We start from the raw sequence: 24,882 nt of genomic DNA on the forward strand, positions 1-24,882 counted from the left end.
GGTGAATTGGGACCAGAGGAGACCGGAAGGCAAAGGTCAATAGGTAATTTAATAATCAATCAGCTCACAGAGAATTACAATTGATAGAATTGGAGGCAGAGCCTCCAAATAAAATGCAATGAATACAGTACATTGTGCACACACACATGCACGCCACACACACACACGTATGCAAGCACGCACTCACACACACATAACACTCAAATCAATAACATTACCAACGTAGTGCATTGAGGGGTTTTGATGTATAAAAAGGTAAACCAAAGCATAAAGATCATAAAAACTCAGACAAAATGGTTATAATAGTATTCTTTACAATGGTGACTGCATACATCCCTGGTGGGCTCTATTCAAGGTAGGGGGGATTAAAAGAGGTGGTAACAGATCAATAAAATCCAGTGTTATTTTTGTAACATGCAACAATCTATATGATCTAAATATTGTATCTTGTTTAGCTACAAATATACATTTTCTTTAACATGACCTAGAGACAATGGCAGTCAGTGCAATAAGTTAAAGACAAAGTCAATAAATTAAAATCAGATCCCAATCATCATACAGCAAACTCAACCCATTGATTGACTTTCTCCATCTTGGTCCCATTTCTAAAGCACTTGCAACCAATTAAAAAGCCTTTAATGTGATTGCTGTGAGGTAATGTGTTGCTAGGGTACTCGTACTCCACACATACATAAGGAAGATAAATTGTTGAATTCAAAATCAGCCAAGCTTTTCTAGCATTAGTTCCTGCTCAATTTACCACTTCTAAATAGTGTTACAACAGTGTGTAAACTCAATTGTTCTGCCGTGAACTGGCCATTGAAAGTAAATTACAACACAGTTTGACTTGAATGATTCTTCCGCAGCACCGGTTCAGTCTAGGCTCCAGGCAGGCTCATACGAAGGTCGGTTTGAGGTCCTCCTTGAAGTTGACCACCGGATGTGTGGAGCGGCAGAGGCTGGTGAAGCCGCCATACTCACTGTCTGAGGAGTCTGAGGAGGAGCTGTCGCTGGAGGGGTATGAGCCGTGTTGCAGGCAGGCGTCGCAGTAGGGACGATGGTAGTAGGAGTAGTCAGCCAAGCTGCTGGAGTCTGAGTCCCAGTAACCATACGAGTCCCTGCCATGGTCTCTGTCTGGCCCTCCCTCACCTCCCCCATCAACATCTGGAGGGCATTTTCGAAGGGGTGGTGGCCGGTGCTCCCACCTTGAGCCGCGCCTCCCGCAGCTGTTTCTTATCCTATGCCACGCCTCTACGCCTTCTTCTCCATCACTGTCGTCGGGGCGGAGAAGATTAGTCTCTGTGGCGACAGGATTGAGCAGAGGTTGTGTTTTTGAGGGGTGCTTGTCTGGTTGTGAGAGCCCCGTGTCCCTCCTCCTTCCCCAACCAGGAGGCTTGGAGCCTGGGTAGTAACAGGGCGGAGGCCCCCCTCTGGGGGAATGGAACGGAGGTCTGCGTTTCCTCATTACGTAGGGGGAGATACTGGGGTAGTGGAAAAGGAGAGGGTGATTGGGGGAATGAGGAGTGCAAAAGGAGAGAGGAGAGAGGACAGAGGGATTGGTCGAGGAGGGCTGAGAGGGTCTCCTGAACCCCCTGCTGTGATTTGGTGAGCGGAGGGCCGTTTCCATAACAGTGTCCACACTCAGTTCCTGGAGTATCTCCTGCAGCTGCACACTGCTCACAAACCCTGCCTGCCTGACACCTGCCATCCACGGAGATGTGGTATCGCCATGGCAACCTGACGGTTCCGACTGAGCAGGGGCCAAACCCACCAGGGGGAGAGTGGATGAGGAAGTGACATAGTTTGACTGACAGGAGGGTGTGGTTTGTGTCCCTCCCATCTCCCCTGGTGTTCTAACTCCTGTCTTGGAAGAAACAGAGGGCTGAGGGGAGACTGGGAGGTGAGACCTTTCTGCTCCACACTGCTGCTGGGACACAGTCCCCTCAACCTTACAACCCCCTGCCTCTGTCTCCATCTCTGAACCCTGGATGTATGGGCCAAACTCTACACTGCACGGTTTAACACTCACACAATCCCCTGGGGGAAAAGAGAGGGCAGGAGGGGGAGGAGAAGAGAGAGGAGGTAGAGAGAAAGGAGGAGAAGAGAGGGTAGTTTCTGCTACGTCTCTCTGTGGCAGGGGAGTTGGAAAGCAGTCGGACGGCACCACTGTGGTCTGGGTGGAGGAGGAGTGGAGGTTGGTGGTGGAAGAGTCCATTTCCTGATCCTCGTGAGAGTGGGTATTGGACATGAGGCGCAATAGCTTGTCTTTGGCGTTGTTCACCTGCTCCTGCAGACTGTCAATTACAGCATTCTTCTGCCAAATGACAACAACAAACTTTTAAATCCCCTTCAAAACAAAAAACATCAACAACAAGAGTCAGGTTAAAGACTAACCTAAAGATTGGTGTCGGGTTAAAGGTAATAGGTGAAGTTGGTGATGAGTAGAAGGGTATTCAGAATACAAAGTAAACACGTTTAGGTATATACTATAGTGTTGAGGGGTCACAGAGATTATTCTGAGTACAGGACCATGTAGGGACCATTTTAGTCAGTAAGGAGAGTATTTCACTACCTTTTATACCCGTTAGGGGGCGAGTGAGGGTTAAAGTAATACATAGACTACACACTGACTACCTCATTGAGGAGCCTCTTCATAGAGTTGTTCTCTCCCAGGAGATAGTAGACTTCATCCTGGCTGTAGACAGAGTGGACACTCTTACTGGGGCTGCTGAAGTACTTCGCCATCTGGCTGAGGCTGTTTTGCTCCTCCTCAAACCGACGCCACTGGGTTAACTGGGAAGAGGGGACCAAGAGGGGTGGAAAGGGGAAAGAGGGGAGAGGGGAGAGGAAGAAGGGGATTGTGATGGATAGTCAGATAACTGTCAGACAAATGTGCCAGTCTTTGAGCATACCCTTGAATCTCCAGGTGCGTGTGTTGCTCATTGTTCAAGTACTTCCTTTCTTTCCGTCCAGGATGCATTCCTGTATCATAGCATCAGCTCACCACCAGTTACTTACGGGGAGTCATTAACTTGTTGGCGGAGGCTGTAGCGTGTTGACTCATGGATCAATGTGTGTGTTTGTATGAGTCACACAGCCTTGTTAACACGCACACACTACGGTGAGGTATGGGAAACACTCATGTAGCCACTCGAATTGGGCCTGTCATAAATGACAGGGGTTTCTGCTCTGTCTGTCTTTTTGTGATGTGTGCCAACTGTCTCTCTCACCTGAGGTACAAACAGCATACAGTTGGTGGCGAGGGTACAGATGAAGATGGCTCCAGCTACCACGCTATAAACCACGTTAGGCCAGGCCTGCAGGAACTGCGACACTGGGACTGCAACCACTGTGGAAAGGGTGACCAGGCTGACCGCGGTCATGATGGTGGGGGACTGGTTGACCGGAGGGAGGCTGACGTTGCTGGTCAGACCGGCCAGGTAGGTCCCATATAGGAGCAGGCCACCCTGGAGAGAGCGCAACACAACCACATAACGTTCATGACATGTTTACCATGACAAACCAACACAAACTCAGAGGAAACAGCTATAATGTGCTCTCATGTTTATCTGAGCCTTTCTCCCAGTTGTATGCTCTACCTTCATCATAGCGAGGAGGATAACCCACAGGTCTGAATAGAGAGAGGAACAGGAGTCCAGCTGAGACAGAGAGTAGGACAATTCTCTCTCCACCACCTTGACCATAGCCCCAATGGACCGAGCACATTTGACCGGGTCGGTTAGACTCCAGGCGGTCAGAACCAGCAGGTCCAGCAGAATCAATAGAGCTACCAAGCCCATCAACTGGATGTCTCTGATGATCTGAAACATGCACACAGAGTTCAGTAATACACCGTGCAACACACCCACTCTACTACTCACTTCAACCAGAGAGACAGTGAGAGCAGCAGCCTGCTTACCACTCTCTTGTCAGGCACGCGTTGGGTGAATACTCTGTACAGCCGCCATGTTTTCCCCAGGATGGGCCCAAATACCAGAGTGCTGCCGATACAAAACATCCAGATCCTGGCCTAGGATACACCACAATAACATCAGGACATCCCATAATATCACACGGCACGGCACCATTAGACCAATGTGTGTGGGTTCTTACCTGTAGTATAGCTCTCACTCCTCCCCCTTGTAGGTGGGTGCGTTCCTCAAAAGCGAATAGGAATCCACTGCTGTAGGTGAGGACACTCCCACACAGAGTCAGCACATTGAGGTTAGGACTAGACATCTTCACTATCCTGAGACAGAGAGAGGAACATACACAAAAGTTAGAATATTCACGTCTGTGTATCGATTTGAGCATGTACATATGCTTTAATAGTGCTTTCAGAAAGTATTGACTTTCTCCACATTTTGTTGTGTTACAGCCTGAATTTAAAATGGATTAAATTCTGATCTTTTTGGTCACTAATCTACTCACAATATCCCATAATGTCAAAGTGGATTTTAAATTTTTAAATTTTTATAATTAACTAAACATGAAGCTGAATGACAGAGTGAAAAGAAGGAAGCCTGTACAGCAGGGTTCCCAATAGCCGGCCCAAAGCCAAATTCGGCCCTCAGGTGATTTAATTTGCCCCCAAAGTTTTGAGCAAAAACTTATTTCATTTATATATATATATATATATATATATATATATATATATATATATATATATATGTGTGTGTATATATCTTTTTTTATATAGTTTTAGTTTAGTAAATCCATTATAATCACACTTTGTAACGCAACAAAATGTGGAAAAAGTCAAGGGAGTTGAATACTTTCTGAAGGCACTTTAGTGTGTTTATGTGTATACCTGTTGTTCTTGAAGCGCAGGGTAAAGAGCAGGAAGCAGAATGCCAGCAGGATGCCACAGGAGAGAATAGTCCAGACCACTGCACAGAGCACCGGGGAGAGAGACTGCCTCTGCAGCTCCACTCCCATCTACAGTAGATGTCAATCACATTTCAATTAGAATATCTACACTAATGGGAAACACTTGAGTAAATACAGTAACTTTGTGTTTGTGTGTATGTTAAGAGTATTGTATGTGGTTTAGTTGCTATCATTTGCATTTTGGAATGATTGGAGTATGCCCAAAACCTTTTTTTTTGTATCGCCTCATAAATATATTGCATACTAATTTGCAAGCCCAAGGCACAGAAACAGACTACTTTTATGAACGTTTATTAATATGAATGATATCTTTATTAAATCAACCACACAATACAAGAGATAGAGAAAATATATTGTGGCACAAGCTTCTTTAAGAAATAAAACTGACACAACACTCAGTGTCCTATTCTAAGAAGAGGTGATAGGTGAACGGTTAAGGTGAGGAGGTAACGTCACTGACAGGAGAGATCACCAATGGCGCTGAGTTGACCCCACCGTTATTCTTTCGGGGGTTGAAGTATGCATAGAGTCTCTCTGCGAAGATGTAACCGGTGAATGAGTAGATATGAGATCTGGAATCAACATCGTAAAAGGACACCTGCCCCCCTTCCCAGTCCACGTACACCCCCACCCTCTGAGGCTTATCGACCAGTGGCAGGGGAACAGGAGGGGTCGTCAGAGCCCAGTATTCAGTCCTGTTCCTCAGGCCTACTGTCCAGTAGCCATGTTCAGGGTTTAGGGTATTCCCTCCTTTCTTGTTGACAGATTCTCTTCCCACTCCTATGTCCCACTCTGTCTTCCCCTTCACCTGCACCTCGTAGTAGAACCTCCCTGAGGAGAAGCCCTCCCTCCCCAGGACACTGATACCAGGGTAAAACCTCTCGGGGTTGTCAGGGAGGTTCAGCGCTGTATTGCCATGGGCCACTTGTTTACCGTTGTCAGAGAGGATAAGTTTAGGGTGAGCTGTATCAGGGTCTAGGGTCACATCCACGGCACACTGCTGAGTTCTTGTAAGTTCTGTTTCACATAATCTTTTCACTTCATTCTTCAGTGTCTCCTCAAACTGGGATCCAGCTCTCCTCACAGCTCTCCTCACTGTTCCTACGTACACAACACTTTGAACTCTGATGTCGGACCAGTCCTTGGCAGGTGGAGGGGTGCACAGGAATGGGAAGCTATGGATGAGGTGGAGGTGGTCCTCAGTGAGTGAGAGCTGCTTCACCCCAGTGCTTCTCCTCTTTAGCTCTGTGATTTCCTGCTCCAGCTCTTTAATGAGCCCTTCAGCCCGATTCTCTGCTGCCTTCTGCTTCTCTTCAATCACCTCAATGAGCTCAGCCTGGCTTCTCTGAATGGAGCGCACCAGAGCAGTGAAGACCTGCAAGCTCTCCCTAATCTCTCTCTCTGCATTTATTTTGCCTGATTGTACTGTGTGTTTGATCTCCTTCACTTTCTGCAGTCGACCCTGAATCATCTGCTGCATTACATCTTCCATATTCCCCAGCTGAGCCCTCCTCTCTCTGCTTTCTTCCTCCAAAGAGACAACATTGTGTTTCTTATGTCTTTTCTCAGTGCAAACCTGACACATGTACGTCTGGTCACTTCTACAGAACAGCTCCAGAATTTTCTGGTGCCGCTTACACACTCTGTGCTCTATGTTAATCACAGGCTCAATCAGATTGTGTTTCTTGAAGGTGGCCAGTATATGGTGAGGATCTAGGTGAGTCTCACAGTAAGAGGCCAGACACTCCAGGCAGGACTTCAAGGCCTTGATTTTCCTCCCAGTGCAGACGTCACAGGGCACTTCTCCAGGTTGGGCTGCTTGGGGTTGGTACTGTGTACTAGTAGCAGTAGCCCTAATTTCAACTGACCTTCTGAACTGATCGGCCATCTCAGCTATGAAAGTATTGACTTTGAGCTCAGGTCTTCTGCTGAATTTCTGCTTACACATGGGACACTGGCACGGGCTGGTGATATGCCAGTAGCCATGTATGCAGTCCTTGCAGAAGTTGTGTCCACACGGGGTGGTGATTGGGCTGGTGAACACGTCTAGACAGATGGGGCACAGGAACTGATCCTCGGACAGCAGGCTGCTGGCGGAAGCCATGTCTGGGTCTGGGAAGAGATCCAAAAATAAACCACATGGGACTTCATGGAATCAGTTGGCTCTCGACCTTGGAATTTCTTTACTGGAATGTTTTTTTCTAGCTTACAGTAGACCACCGAGCTCTATGCAGTTACAGCACACCCAAATAGCTTTCTCAATACATGTAGCCAATGGTACCAATCACATGATTTTATATTTCATTCAGAAATATGCATTTATAAACATATGATGAGAAGTCTAATACAGCCCAACAGATAAAGAAATGAAAAGGGACAGTGATGACATCCTCACCTGTCAAATTCAATATGTCTCTAAATCAAGCCTACTGTATAACACAGTAAATACAATACAATCAAATAAAATAAGATATATATATAACTGTATTCTTCCCCTTGATTATATTTATAACTGGGCTGGGAGGGACCCGTGTTGAAACTTGAGTAAACAACCTAAACACAACAGACAACACAGCACAAATGAAAGAACCTCCACTCACCTCTGTCTTCAGAAGAACAGCAAGTCAAAGACGATTTATTTTGTACTCTATTAGGCTGTGTAGAAAGATTTGTGAGGGGATTTTGTCATGCTAAAGCACAAAGTTCTCTAGTCGGGTCTCATTTTAGAAGGTGACATTACCATGGCTTGTCCCGGTCCCTTACTGCTAAGCTGAAATGCAGCTGCTCTTAAAGGTACAGTACATGGCTGAATTAACCCTTCACATGACAGGACTCTCTCAGCTGAACCATGTATTATGGTTGCCATGTATCTAATACATTCACACTTCCTGTTCATATTATGTAGGAGTGCACAAAGCTTTTATTGTGCTGTAGACCAGAAGATTATTTGAGGAACTGCCCAAATAACAAAAGCCATTGAAAAAAGTATGCACATTTCAGAGTATCCACATAAAAATAAAAATAAAGTATCCACAAGTATCCACATAAATTAGATACAGAGACATATTGGGGCAGGATTTGTAATGAGCTGCATTTTCAGTATGTCATCATACAATCGTAAAGGACATCACAATACAGTCCAGCAAACGTGATTCTAGATTTCCTGGTAAGATACAATATATATCTCTCTAAATATTCAATATAAATCAATGCATGGAATGTTCAGTTTACTTTAGAATTTAATCGATACGAGTTAAATCTCAATCTGATTGGCTCACATGAGAGATGATCAACGGTGCTGACATTTTGTCAATGCCACAAACCCCAAGGTTGAAGTACGGGTAAAGTTTCTCAGTGAAGGAACAATCGGTAAATGAGTAGATATGAGACTTGGCCTGGGCATTGTAAAAGGAGACCTCACCATCTTCATAGTCCACATAGACGCCCACCGTCTGGGGCTTCTCACTCAGGGAAAGGGGGGTAGGGTCAGTGGTGCAGGCCCTGTAGATGTTCCCTTTCCCCTGCTGGATAGTCCAGAGTCCATTCTCAGGCGTTGCTGCATAAATTGTTCTTTTAATGGACTCTCTGGCCACTCCTAAACTCCAGAGAGTATTTCCCTTCACCTGCACCCCGTAGTAGAATCTTCCTGAGGAGTAGCCTTCCTTTCCCAGGATGCTGGCAATATAGAAGAACCTCTCTGGATTGCTAGGGTAGTTTTGTCGTCTACCGGGATGTCTAAGTTGTTTCACATCTTCAGAGAGAGTGAGATTGGGATGAGCTGTATCAGGGTCCAGAGTTACATCCACTGACCACTGCTGAATAACCTTGAGCTCAGCCTCACACAACCTCTTCAATTCACTCTTCAGTGCGTCTTCAAACTGAGAGCCAGCTCTCTTCACAGCTTTCCTCACCATGCCGACATTCTCAAAAGTCTGAACCCTGATCTCAGACCAGTCCTTGGTGGGTGGAGAGGTGCACAGGGATGGTGAGCTCTGGAGGAGTTTTAGGTCAGTGATTTCCTGCTCCAGCTCTTTAATGAGCCCTTCAGCCAGCCTTTTAGTTTCCTTTTGCTTTTCCGAAATCACCTCAATGAGTTCAGCCTGGCTTCTTTCAATGGAGCGCATTAAAGCTCTAAAGATCTGACAACTATTCTCTACCTCTTGCTCTGCATTTATTCCGCTAGATTGTAGACTATTTCTGATCTCAATAACCTTCTGCTGTCTGCCCTGAATCATCTGCTGCACTTCAGCCTTTCCTAACTGTACATTATTCTTTCTGGTTTCCACTTCAAGAGGGAGAGTGTTGTGGGTATTGTAGTCGGTCTTGAACTCCAGACATCTCCCATGCCTCTCACACATATGTTCTTCAGGATTCTCTACATGCTGTTGTCTCCTCAAGGTTGTGACTCTCTGATTGGGCTCCAGGGGAGTCTCACAGTAAGAGGCCTCAAAAGAAGAATTCACAGCCTTGACCTCCCTCCCAACACAGATATCACGGGACACCTCTCTAGGATGGTCCAGGCATTGGTCCTGGGGGCTTGTGTTATTTACCACAAATGGATTCCAGAACTCATCAACCATTTTAGATAATTGAGTATTGACTTGTAGCTCAGATATGTTAGGGAATTTCTCCTTGCACTGTGGACACTGGCACAGGACATTGTTTTTCCAGTATACTCTGATACAATCCATGCAGAAGTTGTGCCCACATGGGGTTGTGACTGGTTTCTTGAGCACCTCCTCACAGATACTGCATATTAACTGCATTTCAGACTGTGGATTGTTAGCTGATGCCGTGCCTGGGAACAAACAGAAAGTGAAATCAACCTTCCTGAATGAATCAACAATCTGTGTTATCTTGGCATTCACACCAGAATTATGCTTATGTATTTATTATGCTTATGTATGCTTATGTATTTTCAATTCTTTTCAATTCTTGAATGCTATCGTTTCTAAACATACTCTTCAACAAAAATAAACGTCAAACACACTACATAGAAGAGAAGCTAAAATAAAATACAAAAATTCAAAGATTTTCTCTATCTCTTCTTACCTGAGATGATGTGTGTTGTTGACTTATCTTTTTTTCCCTCTTGAATCCCAAAGTAAGACTGAGTTCAGGGGACTGGCAAGTGTTCAGAAAAATGTATAAGTGAAAGTGTCTTCAGGTCCTCAACATTCAGCTCTGCTGTTTAGTTTCATTTCATCAACAGGCTCCTCCCAACACTATATTGAAAGACTTTGAGCTTTCTTCTCCATCTCTTAAAGGAGCAGATCTTCCTACACTGAGTGTACAAGACATGAAGAACATTCTGTTTGGATTCTAGCTTGAAATATACTTATTCATGTTACCATACTAGAACTTATTGATTACTTTACACGTGTAAGGAATGTGTATGTTAGGGGTCAAGGAAGGGTAAACAGGAACTAGGTATGTGGAAAGTAACTGAGTGACGTGGAAAGTAACTGAGTGATGTGGAAAGTAACTGAGTGACGTGGAAAGTAACTGAGTGACGTGGAAAGTAACTGAGTGACGTGGAAAGTAACTGAGTGAGAAAAGGGGAAGTGCATAAAGTTCATATTCTGTTCGTATATGTTACTGTTGAATATGAATGTTCCTAAGGAGGGAGGCAAAGGGCAACAGTCTACTTTCAGTTATTGATCAGGCAGACTAGTTTCTGAGGAAACAGGACCATGAAGGATATGGAACTCAACTCAAGTTAAGGTCAACAGATGAAGAGAGAAGACACTGCTGGGAGGGGGGCCACAGGTGTCCACCCCAAAGACTATCTGATTATAGTCCTATCTCACACACATGCACATTTTCACGCCCACGGGGGCCCTAGTCTTAGGCATGGCCATGACAATACCAGTAAGAGGAAGCTCCTCTGTTTCTGCCTAAATACAGAGAAGGAGTGTCTATCTTAGATAGGAGATGATAGGGGATGACTCCGCCTATTTGGAAGGAATGAAGATGTGCTTGTGGGACTTGTATGTTGCCTTTGCAGCTTTATGACTCAGTGGTTGAATAAACTTGGTTTGAGCTTTTTCTAGTCGCCCGTGAGTTTTGTTGCCAATGTTGATAGGATTTGTTTTGTTTTGTTGCCAATGTTGACAGGATTAACCAATATTTATAGTTGAACTGGAGAGTTCAAATCAGTAGAACAGGAGCCAGCACATAAAAACAAGGTAGGCAAAGTTCCTATCCTCATCCATGGTTGGAAAAGCAAAAGGATATTAGAACGGTGTTTTGAAGTGATTTGTGTGTATTAGCAGTAACAATAAGGAGAGGTGTTGGTTTAATGTCTTACTGGGGTGGGGAACCGTGACAGATTATGTTGAAATAGGAGGACAACTGAGTAAATTTGGTAACGTGTGTTGTCAACAACAGTAATATTTGAGGCGTGACACTGGTATAAGGCATTAGGTCTCCTGTATTCTCCAGTAGTAAATTGTCAGATGCTTCAGTATCGTTTTTAAAACAAGGTATCAGGTTCGGTGTCTAAATTATTAAGCACCTATACTGTAAGTATTCTCCGGGAAGTGGGTATCACTACCTGGAAAAATAGTTTAAATTGTTGTGTGTTAGAGCCGTGGGTGAGGAAATCTTAACACCCTAGACACCGTCGGGAGAAGCATCTGTTACATCTGCTCCTGCCACTCCCTCTACTGATCATCCTGTGTCTCCTTGACCTGCCGCCACTCCCCCAGTGCTCTCTCTCTCTCCCTCTCCCTCTGTGTGTGTGATTGTGTGGGCAGAGACAGGTGTGCTGGAGTCAGAGCAGATCCCCACCAGCTGCAACCTGTTCTATAATCAAGACCTCTACAAATACTCAAACCTGCCACTTCCACTGCCAGATCGTAATCTCTGCTCAGTCAGTCTACGTTTGTAGCCATTTGTCACTATTTAGATCCTGTTATCCTGTTGTGCCTGTTTTCCTTGACACGGTTTTCCGCTCTGCTACAGTTCTGCCCGCTCTGACTCAGGTTCCTCTCTCCAGTCTCCTCATCCTGCTACTCTGCCCTGGATTACCCACTCTACTGCTCCCTTGGATTCCCCTCAGGACCTGCTTACCCTGTCCCAACACCTCTCGCTCCAGCCTCAGCCTCCGCACCTGGTTTCCTGCAACGCGCCCGAGCTTCCCCTGGCCTGCACTCCATCTTCCCCCTGTGTTTCAATAAATATCTTGGTTACGTGATCCTAGTCTCCTCATCTGAGTCTGCTCTTGGGTTTCCCTGTACCACTCCGCATAACAGCGTCAGAATAATAACTATTGAAATGGCGACCGACAGCCCCGATCCTCCCTTTAAAGGGGGGGCTAGAGGAAAAAAAGTTTAACAAAGCCATAGAGGAGCTGAAAGAGACGCATGAGCAATCTACCAATTCGGCTTGAATATGGGTCATTTTTTGCTAAATTGATCAAATTGGTCAGCTTCCCCATTGATGGAAAATTTAAATCTAATAAAGAATTCTGAGATGCTATTGTGAGTTGGCACAATGACATAAAATACAAAATAAAAATCTCAATAAACTGGCGTTTTGATGTTAGCGTTCTTTTCAACCGGTCGCTGCCTGCACCCGCATGCCCGACTAGCATCACCACCCTGGATGGTTCCGACCTAGAATATGTGGACGTCTATAAGTACCTAGGTGTCTGGCTAGACTGCAAACTCTCCTTCCAGACTCATATCAAACATCTCCAATCGAAAATCAAATCAAGAGTCGGCTTTCTATTCCGCAACAAAGCCTCCTTCACTCACGCCGCCAAGCTTACCCTAGTAAAACTGACTATCCTACCGATCCTCGACTTCGGCGATGTCATCTACAAAATGGCTTCCAACACTCTACTCAGCAAACTGGATGCAGTTTATCACAGTGCCATCCGTTTTGTCACTAAAGCACCTTATACCACCCACCACTGCGACTTGTATGCTCTAGTCGGCTGGCCCTCGCTACATATTCGTCGCCAGACCCACTGGCTCCAGGTCATCTACAAGTCCATGCTAGGTAAAGCTCCGCCTTATCTCAGCTCACTGGTCACGATGGCAACACCCATCCGTAGCACGCGCTCCAGCAGGTGTATCTCACTGATCATCCCTAAAGCCAACACCTCATTCGGCCGCCTTTCGTTCCAGTACTCTGCTGCCTGTGACTGGAACGAATTGCAAAAATCGCTGAAGTTGGAGACTTTTATCTCCCTCACCAACTTCAAACATCAGCTATCTGAGCAGCTAACCGATCGCTGCAGCTGTACATAGTCTATTGGTAAATAGCCCACCCTTCTTCACCTACCTCATCCCCATACTGTTTTTATTTATTTACTTTTCTGCTCTTTTGCACACCAATATCTCTACCTGTACATGACCATCTGACCATTCATCACTCCAGTGTTAATCTGCAAAATTGTAATTATTTGCCTACCTCCTCATGCCTTTTGCACACATTGTATATAGACTCCCCCTTTGTTTTCTACTGTGTTATTGACTTGTTAATTGTTTACTCCATGTGTAACTCTTTGTTGTCTGCTCACACTGCTATGCTTTATCTTGGCCAGGTCGCAGTTGCAAATGAGAACTTGTTCTCAACTAGCCTACCTGGTTAAATAAAGGTGTTCTCAACTAGCCTACCTGGTTAAATAAAGGTGTTCTCAACTAGCCTACCTGGTTAAATAAAGGTGTTCTCAACTAGCCTACCTGGTTAAATAAAGGTGTTCTCAACTAGCCTACCTGGTTAAATAAAGGTGTTCTCAACTAGCCTACCTGGTTAAATAAAGGTGAAATAAATAAATAAAATAAATAAAAAACAGAAAAGCAAAACCGATAGAACCAAAACTAGCAGATGTACTCAGCATCAAAAGGACTGGGTACATGAGTACATTGATAGGATGGAAGATGTATTGGGCAGTAATCTGGCACTAGCAGATCATTTGAATCAAGATGCGGGAATATGTACCTCTGCTTTGCTGGCAGGGTTGAAACCCACCATCAAAACGGCTATTGCAGGATAAGTGCGACTGCGCAGACATTTTATTCACTGACTAGTGAGCAACAGCAAGCACTCCTGAAAGCGGACGGAGTTGGGAGTAATGCATAGGTTTATTTGGCCTCTGTGAGGTCGTCAAATTGGCTAAATGTATGGCGGAAAACCATTATGTTCAGTGGATTAACAGGGACAAAATCTAAAACTATGCTATTACTACCCATGTTGTGTACAATGGGTCCAGTAACAATACCGGGCTCAGTCTTTATGGTAGCTGGGGTAGAACCGATTTTGGGTTTGGATAATCTTTGAAAAATGCAAGGGCAATGGACTATAAAAGATAACAAATTACAATTGGCACGACCAAACAGTCCTCGCAAGCTCAGAAAAACATTGGGGTTTTAATTTCGTGAGACACTTCATTCCATCATATTCTGAAATAGCTTTACAGAATTGACAAAAGGGAGGAGGGGTCCTCACAAGAAATTAGAGTGTAGTTAATATTGGAAACAATTGTAATTGTAGAGTTAAAAAAAAACAATTGTGTCAAGCGCCAGCATTGGGCTTACCAAATCTAAATGACCTTTTAAATGTTAGTTCATGAGCAAGAAGGGCATTGCAGTGAGATGGTTATGCAAAATCATGGGGTAAAAGAGAGACCAGTCATGTACTGAAGTAAATTGTTAGACTCGGTGGCGAGTACATTAGAAACGTACTGAAAAACCCAATGCAAACCTGGTACACAGAATGTTTGAACTTGATATATATTATATAATTAGTCTGAAATACAGGGAAAGAACAGACTCACTTAATGACCTCTGTTCTGACTTTCTGGTGAGGCGTGATCACCCTGAGATTTAAGTACAGTATAATATGTAAATGCTGGTAAATATGAAGAAGTGTATTGCTGTTGTTTTGTTTGTTTTGTTTTTGTTTTTGCTTCAACACAAATCTCACCAGATTGAGTCTGCTGTATGGTCAGGAATTCTCTCTAAAGGTTACCCATCTAACTCCCTGACCCTGTAACTCTGCGGTGAGATCACCAAGATGATAGACGAGTATAAGCCAGTGTGTTGTTAACAACAGTGTGTTGTTATTCTCATTAACATTTGTCTTAGACATTTGTATTAAGGATATTTGGAATGTAATAATTAGTCATGCAGTGAATAGTTTGTCTGGATTTCCTGAATGAGAAATGCCCTAAACTGTTGCTTTGGTCTGTCCTCTCTCAAGGTTATGGCAATAGCAACCCCAGACTGTATCTAGATGCATAGAAGGGATTATTCGACCGAGAACAGTGTGAGCCTTACCCCCTCTAACCGGCAGAAGAAATTGCGACAATGGTGTTCACTATGACCCTGTCCTCCACCACTTCTACCTGAGACATGAGTCCGAGCCAGCAAACGGTGTACAGCATCCAGTCGAAGCTATCAATGCCTTTTCTCCTTGGATCGCAGCATGAGTCCTGAGACCGTCCACGTGGAGTGAACATGGAGAGAGATCGTGTCCAAACTTATCTCGTGTTGCTGGTGTACTGGTTGGAAAATGGGCAAGACAGAAATGGACAATACCGAATGGACCGTAAAGGTTGGTGGTGAGACATTTGTGTGCTTTGTCTGCTTGGGAAAATCAGATTATTCCCCAGATATTGAAATCAGGGCCATCCACTTTGACAGGCATGAGTTACATGTGTGCCATTGGGAGGATGAACTGTAAAGCTATCCAAAGAAAATGAAGAGACGCCAGACGAATGAGAGCCGGGGTGGAGGGGAGTGATCACTGTTCCAGATGAGGGACTGTTGGAAACTGACTAATTGACTTGAGCACGTTTTAGTATGTTTATAACTATATAAGTGGCCTAGCAGTAGTGATCAACGTGTTATGGGTTAGATGGATTGATCTATGTGCAAATGTATTTGTGGCCGGAGGCAAAGTACAAAGAGGGCCTGTCTCTGAGACAGAATGTTTCCATACGGGTGAGATAGGAGTCATATGATAGAGCTAATACTATAGATTGTGAACTATTGCCTTTTAACAGGTCTTATAGCTTCCCTGTTTTAAATGATTGTATTCTCTCTATGTTTTGCATCATGATATTCACTTGAGTATGAATGGGTTGCTTATTCTCAAATAACTCTTTGTGTATGAGTCCGGAAAATTTACAGTGGACTAAGGCTAGGTGCAAGAATGTATACTCCCTACTGATAAGAAGACCGGGAGATGTGTGAGGAGTTCAGGACTCGGGATGGGACGATACACCACCTGCCTAGCCACAGGGATTCATTGTACATACTAGACTCAGGAGGGGGAAGAGTTTGTATTAGTATTATATTAGTCGACTGCACATAGCACGCAAATAGAGGGCGAAGTGAGGATGACATCGCGTGGGAACACCTCCTGTAAACCTGCAGCCTGACGGTGGAAGTCTGCCTATAAGCATGAGGAGGTGTATAGAGCCTTCATTTTTGTGGACCCCAGCAGAATAGTATCCCAAAGGTCTAGAGTCAGGCGAAGGGAGAGTGGAAATCGTCATGTTATCAAACTTTGGTTATTGCCATAAATTATTATGCATATCTTAACGCATTACTAATACTTGTCATATTTCCTCCTCCCGAAGGAGGAAGAGAAAGTCACAAGCTCCAGCTGAAATTCATTATCAGTTGTACAACAGGAAGGGTAATGGCAGATAGGGGGGTGGGGGGTAAGAGTGTGTATAGTGTGATTATAAGTTTGAGACCAGGGCCTTAAGCCATGGAAGAAGATTACATAGTCAGAGGCCATAAGTCTTGGAGGTATAAACATACAAATCCATTGAGAATATTAATCATGTTTTCTCTTCTGTTCATTTATAAGTAATTTCAAAGTTTATATCATTTTGAACCGTATGGAGCTACTATTCAAAAAGGAGGGACTGATATTGATTACTTTACATGTACAAGGAATATGTATGTTCGGGGTCAAGGAAGGGTGAAGAGGAACTAGGTGTGTGGAAAGTTACTGATTGATACGAGAGATTACGTGGTAGCTTACTCTAGCGTAACTGCGTGGTCTAGAATGGACTACAATTGCAGCCCGCAGGTAGAAAATAGCAGGCCCGGGATAAGAACGTGTTTTAAGGACACGTTCAACCCGATGAATAGTAAGTATTGTTCCTAGAGGTAATGGATATGCCTCTGGTGGCAGGAAATGTTATTTTGTTGAAACCAAATAGTTTAGGTTTATTTTTTATATATTTTTTTAACTAGGCAAGTCAGTTAAGAAGAAATTGTTATTTACAATGACGGCCTTCCCCGGCCAAACCCTCTCGTAACCGGGACGACACTGGGCCAATTGTGCACCGCCCTATGGGACTCCCGGTCACGGCTTTAGACCGTTGTGCCACTCGGTCCCCCCAAGTTGATAAAGGACGCCAGGCTACGGAAGCTTCTGCAACGAGCCATCTGTCTGTAAACAATGGCTCGTTGCGGGACGATGCAAAACCTGACCCTGAACCTGCGTGCATGTGTGTGCATGTGTGCATGTTTACTTTACCGTGCTGAGGGTACATAGTCTCTGCAGTATCTCCAGGTCCTCCTGTGTATTGACTCCAGGGTGGATGAGGCAGAGTCCGTAGTCACAGTGAGAGCTGCAGTTCAACTCTGGCTCCATGGCTGGACCCACACTGTCAGCCCTCACACACACATCCTGAAGAATAAGATACAGTTGTCATGAACTCTCAGCACACTACAATACTACCTACAGATACTTACACATACACTGAGGGGAGAAATATCTTTATACAGACATATATTTAATACCACGCTTACATGTGTATTATTACACACAAACTCTCTTTCTCCATTCCCATTCTCCCACCAACACCACATTGTTTCAATATACAGGAACGCAGAAGTCTAGATAGAACAACTATACCCAAGTCTCTCCTATTCACTCCACAGAGCACAGGATCACTGCTCAGCACTCACCACAGGGTGGCGCCATTATGAATATTCCCAGTGAACAGAAGTGGTTTTAGCAGGGGCCTGTGACACTGCTCATGAAAAACAGATAGTGAACTTGGAGTGAACTTGGAGTAAGATTCATATATCAGTGTGACAGAAAAATGACACAACTATTCCAGTCTCGTGACTAAGGTTAATAAGGGCAGACTGGACAAACAATTCCCACAGAAACTGCAAGAAAGCTACAGGGAAAGACAATGCTTAGAAGGCTACAGCGAGGTCTGACCAAACCCAAAAGAGTGCAGGATCTGGGCAATTTGAGAGGAAGCTTGCAAGCTTCTGCTTGTCCTCAGTCTCCACAAGACAGCACAGAGCTGAACAACACAATACATGACCACACTTCAGACCAAATCATCTAGATTTAGTGTGTGTGTGTGTGTGTGTGTGTGTGTGTGTGTGTGTGTGTGTGTGTGTGTGTGTCCACAAAGGTAGTAAAACAAGAAAAAGTCTCCCTCATGGGGACATTTCCGGCATCTCCATGAGGACAAAGAATATTTTACGTTTAGGGTTATAATTAGGGTTAGGTTTACAGTTAGGGTTATTATTAAAGTTAGGGAGTATATTGAGTGTATTTATTGTGTACTAGTTTCACGGTAATATCATAATGTTCTTTGTTTTTTTTTTGTTTTTTTCATACAGTTTTTCTCATTGAGATAACATCTCTTTTCCAAGAGAGACCTGGTCCAATAGCAACAGCGCTGTAGAGATCACAATGATGTGTTAGATTATTTTGATTTGTAATGAACCTGAGGGCTGCATGATACACTGAATCAACGTTTCAGACAAAACAACTTACATACACTAACACAACATTAAACAAAACAACTTACATACACTAACACAACATTAAACAAAACAACTTCCATACACTAACACAACATTAAACAAAACAACTTACATACACTAACACAACATTAAACACAACTATAAACACACATACAGTACAACAAAAACATTTTACGTAAAAAACACTAAAGTCTTGAAAAAAAAACAACTGCCCTAAAGACAATTACAATCTTCTATGATATATACATCGATCAAGTGTTTAAACTCCACCAACGAAACTAGATCATCAAATTTTTAAATGTTCAGGAGAGAATTCCAGGACCAAGTAGCTAAGTAACTTCTAGCTTCTACCATGACCTGTTCTAATTTTTGGTACTGTTAGAAGCAAATGAGAATGGGACCGTAACTGATATTCATTTACCGACCTGACTAAAAAAGAACAGAGATAACATTTTCCCCAATATGGCCTTATAAATCAGTGTATACCAGTGTTTAAGCCTACGCAAGGTCAATGACGACTAGCCAACAGCGCTGTAGAGATCACAATGATGTGTTAGATGATTTTGATTTGTAATGAACCCGAGGGCTGCATGATACACTGAATCAAGTGCTCTCAGGGTAGTGGTTGAGGCCTGCATATATATAACATCACTACAATCTAAAAGCGCCAGTAATGTACATCGTACTAGCTCCTTCCCGACCTCCAAAGAAAAACAAGCCTTACGCCGGTAATTAAAACCTATTCTCAGCTTAAGCTTCCTTGTCAAGTTCTCTACATGCACAGTGATGCTCAGCTTACCATCAACACACACACCCAAATATTTGTACACTTTAACTTGCTCTATAGTATGTCCAGCCAATGTAGCAATGACATGATTAGTAACATGCCTGGCATTTGAAAAAGATAAAAATAAACTACTACCACTTGAATAAAGAACAGTATCGTCTGCATAAAAATGAACATCTACTGTTTCAATAAGATCCCCAATGTTGTTGATATACAAAATGAACAACAGTGGGCCCAAAATAGAACCTTGCGGAACACCTGAGCACACCTCTATAGACCTCTATAGATAGATTTACAACCATCCACCATTACACATTGTGAACGATTTGATAGGTCATTTATAAACCAATCTAGAGCATGACCAGTAATTCCACAACATTTTAACCTTTGCACTAACACAGCATGGTCCACAGTACCAAAAGCCTTCGACAAATCAATAAAGACAGACACACAATGTAACTTCTTATCAAGAGCACAGTGGATGTCATTTAAAACCTTCAATGTTGCTGAAACAGTACTGTGACCAGACCTAAAACCTGACTGCATTCCATTTAAGATGTTGTTTTTTGGAAGTAGGCCTTTAGCTGCCTACTAACTAAAGGACTGCAGTACCTTAGACAGTACAGATAATTTTGATATGGGCCGATAGTTGTCAAGTAGCGAAGGATCTCCACCTTTCAGGAGAGGCAGTACAAAAGCAGATTTCCATAACTTTCCTTAACATCAAGCGTGAGGTTAAAAATACATGTTATTAAGGGGGAGCAATAATGTCTGCAGCTAGGTGTAGGAAGCGAGGTCTAGTTCATCAGGGCCAGAGGATTTTTTCCCATCAATTTCTTTCAGGGCTTTACACACTTCTGAAACAGAGAAGGATGAAAAGGAGAACCTGGTGAAGGAGTGCACAGGGGTGTCAGGTAAATTCATAGGGGGCTCAATTATACCTTTGACCTTTTCAAATAAACTGCCTGCATCTAAAAAAAAATGCTGATTCAAGTCTTTCAGAATGAAGGTTGTCTCAGTTACAATCTGTGTGTCTACCAACAATTGTTTGGGAAGCTGTGTATCTTTTTTGCACTCCAAACCTTTCACTACTTGCCAGATTTTGGGTGGATTATTTAAATTAGGTGAAGTAGATTTCAAGCAGTGGATCATAGCCACACCCATATTTCGAAGATGTTTTAACAGCCATCCAATCATCTGCCAAACCAGTCCAGCTTGCTTTAGCCCACATAGCATTTTGTTCCCTTATGATTTTTGTAAGTTCCTTAGTAAACCAAGGGTTCTCTCTGCCCGTAATCCTGATTTCTTTTTAAAGGGGCATGCCTATTGCATACATCCTGGAATGCGTTGTGGAAGAAAGAAAAGGCTAGTTCAACATCAGGGATTAATTCCATTCTATTCCATTCAATGCTAGATACATCATGTAAAAAACCTTGAATATCAAACCGCTTCCACTTTCTTTTCGTAATGACACAGTGAGATTTCTTAGGAATTTTACCATCTCTCACACAGGCAATAGCACAGTGATCACTTATGTCATTTGCAAAAATACCAGAAGCATTAAAATGATGAGGAGTATTGGTTAAGATCAAATCAATCAAAGAGGATTTCAGAGGATATTTTATATTCAACATAGTTACACTGTTGACAATCTGAGTGAGATTATAGGTATTGCATGGAATGTTGAGTTGATCAGAGATTTTGTGACCTGCCTGGAAACCACAAATGTTAATGACCTTGACAGGTAATTACAGGGTAAGTCAGTGGTTCTGCATATAAGTGAGCTGTCTAGTCCCTGACAAATAAACAACAAATACATTCATAAATCACAATGTACAGCACCTAGAAGCACTATAGGTTTATATTGTGCATTTTTAAGAGGTTGCATCTGGGTTGCATTGCCTGGCTACCCAAACTCCTAGCTCCGGCCAAACGCTACGCAACAGACACACGTCCGTTAGTTTCTTCTCCACAATGAGTCTGGATCTGAGTACCTCCCTGACGATTACTAGAATGAAAATCCATTTTAGACTGTCTGATTGGTCCCATAAACCTGTGGGTTGGGCCGAGCCAGAACACATGTGGGTAAAGCGGTGTTTTTTGAAAATGTGTCATTGGCTTTGATACTCTGATTGGTTAGAGATGATACAATCGCTGATGACTTTGTTTTGTACAACACCCCTCATTTTGACATCACCACAAATGACTTCAATGATGGCAGTCTCAGACTGAAGTATGTAGCGAACGAGTCGTTCTGTTTGAGTTCTGTTTGAGTCGTTAGTCAATGAGTTGCAGACATGTCGCTGATATAATTATGTACAATCGACCATGACATCATACAATGTTTCGATCTGTCTTCTACGCTACCATTTTAACAACCACACTGACTCATGAGCTACATGTATATGTACGTCCATCTGTCTGTCATATTTTGTGTATAGAGGGCTTACGTGTGTGTGTGTGTGTGTGTGTGTGTGTGTGTGTGTGTGTGTGTGTGTGTGTGTGTGTGTGTGTGTGTGTGTGTGTGTGTGTGTGTGTGTGTGTGTGTGTGTGTGTGTGTGTGTGTGTGTCACACCATGTCACTGTCTGTGGGTTGACTAAGATATGCCCAGGGCTGTAACCATCTCACAGTATCAGTAGTCGCAGGCTGATGACAGAGCACTTTCACTACGGTGTGCCTTTGATTGGTCTTAATCCTAGGTCTTTGTTTTTCAATCTCAGTGGTTAAATACGTTATTGAGTAGAACAAGGATGATCAGCATTTAGATGCTTCCTCGCTAGTCAACAACTCTGAGAAGCTACCAGTTTAAGACACAAGTTACTATAATGCTACTGAAGCCTGCAGGCCTACAAACACCCATACCTTATATCAAAGAGCATATGTATATTTTCTGGAGAAAATCTTCAGTAATAGCTATTTAATTAAGTCGTACGTGGGCCTGTTAGGATGACACAAGTTGTAATTGTCTTGTCAAAATGAACAATGACTTCTTCCGTTTCTTTTCTGGGGGTCTGGGAAATGTCTGTAGTTTCCTTCCTCGTATCCTTTCGTAATTGTCCCTGTTTAGATCACAGCTTTATGGATTCCTGCAGGCACAACCGGACTAGAAAGGCTTTTACACAGTTTTTTCAAAATCCTCTCCACCGGATTCAACCACATTGAAATGGGTGCCAACAAAGGTCAGTCAACACTTAGCCACAGGGGTCAGCGTGAGCACCGAGCATGAGGCGTGTTCCCGGCAGCAGGTTGACGGACATATTTTGACAGTGCATGATGGTTATAATGTGTGTTTGTCTCTACATGTGTCCTCTAAACTCATGTGGCCTTAACCACAAGTAATTCCTGAGCTACCTGTGCCCTTAGGCGGAGAAGACAACTTTACTGTAAAAGCTTATAGTTAGCCTATTTTCTGACAACTTTCACTTGTGGCCTCACTAGGCCTCACTATCTACTCCGTTCGTTCACCTGAGAGATTATGTGGTATCAAGATCAGTCAGGGACCAATTACCAGTAGGATTGCCATGGATAGGTGTAACCCTGTGGCTTTGACCCTCCTGTTGTCCACCCAGTACCACATTAAATTGTTTTTAATCCATTCATTGTCCCTGTCAGTTTGCCTGGCCCAATCCCCTCTTTCCCTTTTAAGATTAGAGGGGTGGCGTGGGGAGCAGCGGGTGAACTGCAAGCGGTCAGCAAGGCTGGACAAAGCACGACCAGTGTTCTGCAGGAGCAATATTGAAACATTCCACCTCACACTGTAATCCGTTTAGCAATTTATTCTAAGATGCTCAAATCAAGTGTAAGAATGCAGTTATTGGCATAGCTTGCCCTTGCCTCAAGCCAGTGGCTAGACATAGTATACTAGCCACATGGTTCACACTCCATATGAGGCTCTTAAGAACTATCCCTATAACTTTCTCTTCTATGAGATTTTTGCCCGTCATTGGTTTATAACTTCCCTTCTTGACATGCATGTGCAGAGTGAGTTACCTCACTCTAGCTTGTTTCTGCTTGGAGATATTGAAAGTGTTACAGCTGTCTTGTGTTACATTCATCCCTTGTCTCCCCTATTAAACTTTAAATAAAAGCCTAAATGTGTTGTAGTTTAAACTGCTTGAACATACGCATGTTTTCAAACGGACTGCTTTGTCTTTCTTGCCAAAACATATTTAAAGCTCAACTAAAAACAATGAATCAAAAGATCAAATTGAACTTGACTATAACCTACAGGGTTCAAGTCCTAACTTTCACTCTCAAAGGCCTGCTAACTCAATTAATGGCCGTGTCTACTTTATTTCACATGCACTGGTTTATCATAGGTTATCATGAAAAACATTTAAAATCACTTTTAATTTTCAAAATATGTCATTTTAACGCACATCTTAATCAATCGTTATTGTATTAACACATCTGTGTCGGTATTTTGAAATAGCAATAGCACGATCCTCATAAATAGCATGCTTAGAATAGCAGCTAAAGCGTTAAAGGGCTATGCTTCCTCCTCACGATAATACCGCATCAATCATATGAACATAGGTATCTGAGAAGCGACGAAACACAGCAGCAGACCAACCTGACGGAGTCCCTAAATAACCGGTGAGGGATGTCAGAGGGGTGCGTGGAGAGTCCCTCCGCCTAGCCGCTGTCCTCGCACCATCGCTGGAGTCTCACGAAGTGAAACAAACTGTCCCGGAAAGTTAACTCCACGACTGGGACCTATAGTAAAACCATTCCAAAAATCCAACCAGAAGAAAAATAATCCTTTTTATGACAATTGAGAACTCTCCAAAGTATGCCTATCCCAAAATGTTGCCTGGTGTCAGGGAGAAAAAGTATAGTCTGCAACAAGTTTTCATGAGCAGGGTAGATGGAGTGGGAGATTGAGGAAAATGTGTGTGTGTGTGTGTGTGTGTGTGTTTCGCTGTAATTAATTAGCGGGTAGCGAGCTGCGGAAGTTTCAGGCTTTTGTTTTCACGTGCACAAATACAGTGAAATGCCTTTCTTGCTTGCTCTTTCCTAACAATGCAGTAATCAATATCAGTACTACTATAAAAAAAATTTTAAAAAGTAAAGAAGAACAAAAATACACGAGAAATAGAAATAAGAACAAGAAAAAGGACAGTAAGTAAAGTACAGTATATACAGGGTCAGTGCCAATACCATATTTACAATATGCTGGGATACTGGAATGATAGGATTAAATATGTATAGGGCTAAAGTGACTTGGCATCAGGATAAATTAAAAGGAGCAGCAGCAGCTTATACAATGATTGTGTGTGTTTGTGTGTGTGTGTGTGTGTGTGTGTGTGTGTGTGTGTGTGTGTGTGTGTGTGTGTGTGTGTAAGTTTGAGTGAGTGAGTGTAAGTTTGAGTGAGTGAGTGAGTGAGTGAGTGAGTGTGTGTGTGTGTGTGTGTGTGTGTGTGTGTGTGTGTGTGTGT

The 24,882-nt window shown here is 43.3% G+C and overlaps 3 protein-coding genes and 1 long non-coding RNA gene across 4 annotated transcripts; 1 reads left to right on the top strand and 3 right to left on the bottom strand.

The window, feature by feature from the left end:
* Positions 1–30: 30 nt before the first annotated feature.
* LOC109871126 (probable G-protein coupled receptor 156) lies at positions 31–24,323 on the bottom strand. Its single transcript, XM_020461964.2, has 9 exons — positions 24,018–24,323; positions 17,401–17,553; positions 4,811–4,938; positions 4,114–4,249; positions 3,920–4,030; positions 3,600–3,821; positions 3,231–3,467; positions 2,635–2,793; positions 31–2,314 (listed from the first exon to the last, which is right to left on the bottom strand). The coding sequence occupies exons 2-9, from the start codon at positions 17,515–17,517 to the stop codon at positions 896–898; spliced, it is 2,529 nt and encodes an 842-aa protein (XP_020317553.1). The 5' UTR covers positions 17,518–17,553; positions 24,018–24,323; the 3' UTR covers positions 31–895.
* On the bottom strand, positions 5,181–7,840 carry LOC109871127 (zinc-binding protein A33). Its single transcript, XM_020461968.2, has 2 exons — positions 7,491–7,840; positions 5,181–7,002 (listed from the first exon to the last, which is right to left on the bottom strand). Exon 2 carries the CDS (start codon positions 6,992–6,994, stop codon positions 5,324–5,326), a length of 1,671 nt encoding a protein of 556 aa, XP_020317557.1. The 5' UTR covers positions 6,995–7,002; positions 7,491–7,840; the 3' UTR covers positions 5,181–5,323.
* On the bottom strand, positions 7,955–10,093 carry LOC109871128 (E3 ubiquitin-protein ligase TRIM39). The gene is made up of 2 exons (XM_020461969.2): positions 9,943–10,093; positions 7,955–9,688 (listed from the first exon to the last, which is right to left on the bottom strand). The coding sequence occupies exon 2, from the start codon at positions 9,654–9,656 to the stop codon at positions 8,151–8,153; it is 1,506 nt and encodes a 501-aa protein (XP_020317558.1). The 5' UTR covers positions 9,657–9,688; positions 9,943–10,093; the 3' UTR covers positions 7,955–8,150.
* Positions 10,846–12,421, top strand: LOC116357702 (uncharacterized). The gene is made up of 2 exons (XR_004205621.1): positions 10,846–11,764; positions 11,857–12,421. It is a non-coding gene; the product is annotated as an uncharacterized LOC116357702 (long non-coding RNA).
* Positions 24,324–24,882: the final 559 nt, after the last annotated feature.

Source organism: Oncorhynchus kisutch, linkage group LG26 (assembly GCF_002021735.2).
Source record: "Oncorhynchus kisutch isolate 150728-3 linkage group LG26, Okis_V2, whole genome shotgun sequence".
Lineage (NCBI taxonomy): Eukaryota > Metazoa > Chordata > Actinopteri > Salmoniformes > Salmonidae > Oncorhynchus > Oncorhynchus kisutch.

Excerpts from the sequence above, each read along its gene's own strand:
- LOC109871127 (XM_020461968.2), bottom strand. The coding sequence starts at position 6,994 with ATGGCTTCCGCCAGCAGCCTGCTGTCCGAGGATCAGTTCCTGTGCCCC.
- LOC109871126 (XM_020461964.2), bottom strand. The coding sequence starts at position 17,517 with ATGGAGCCAGAGTTGAACTGCAGCTCTCACTGTGACTACGGACTCTGC. Across the intron at positions 3,468-3,599 it reads TCCTCCTCGCTATGATGAAG|GGTGGCCTGCTCCTATATGG; the intron begins GTAGAGCATACA and ends CGCTCTCTCCAG. Across the intron at positions 2,794-3,230 it reads GTATGCTGTTTGTACCTCAG|TTAACCCAGTGGCGTCGGTT; the intron begins GTGAGAGAGACA and ends CCCTCTTCCCAG.
- LOC109871128 (XM_020461969.2), bottom strand. The coding sequence starts at position 9,656 with ATGCAGTTAATATGCAGTATCTGTGAGGAGGTGCTCAAGAAACCAGTC.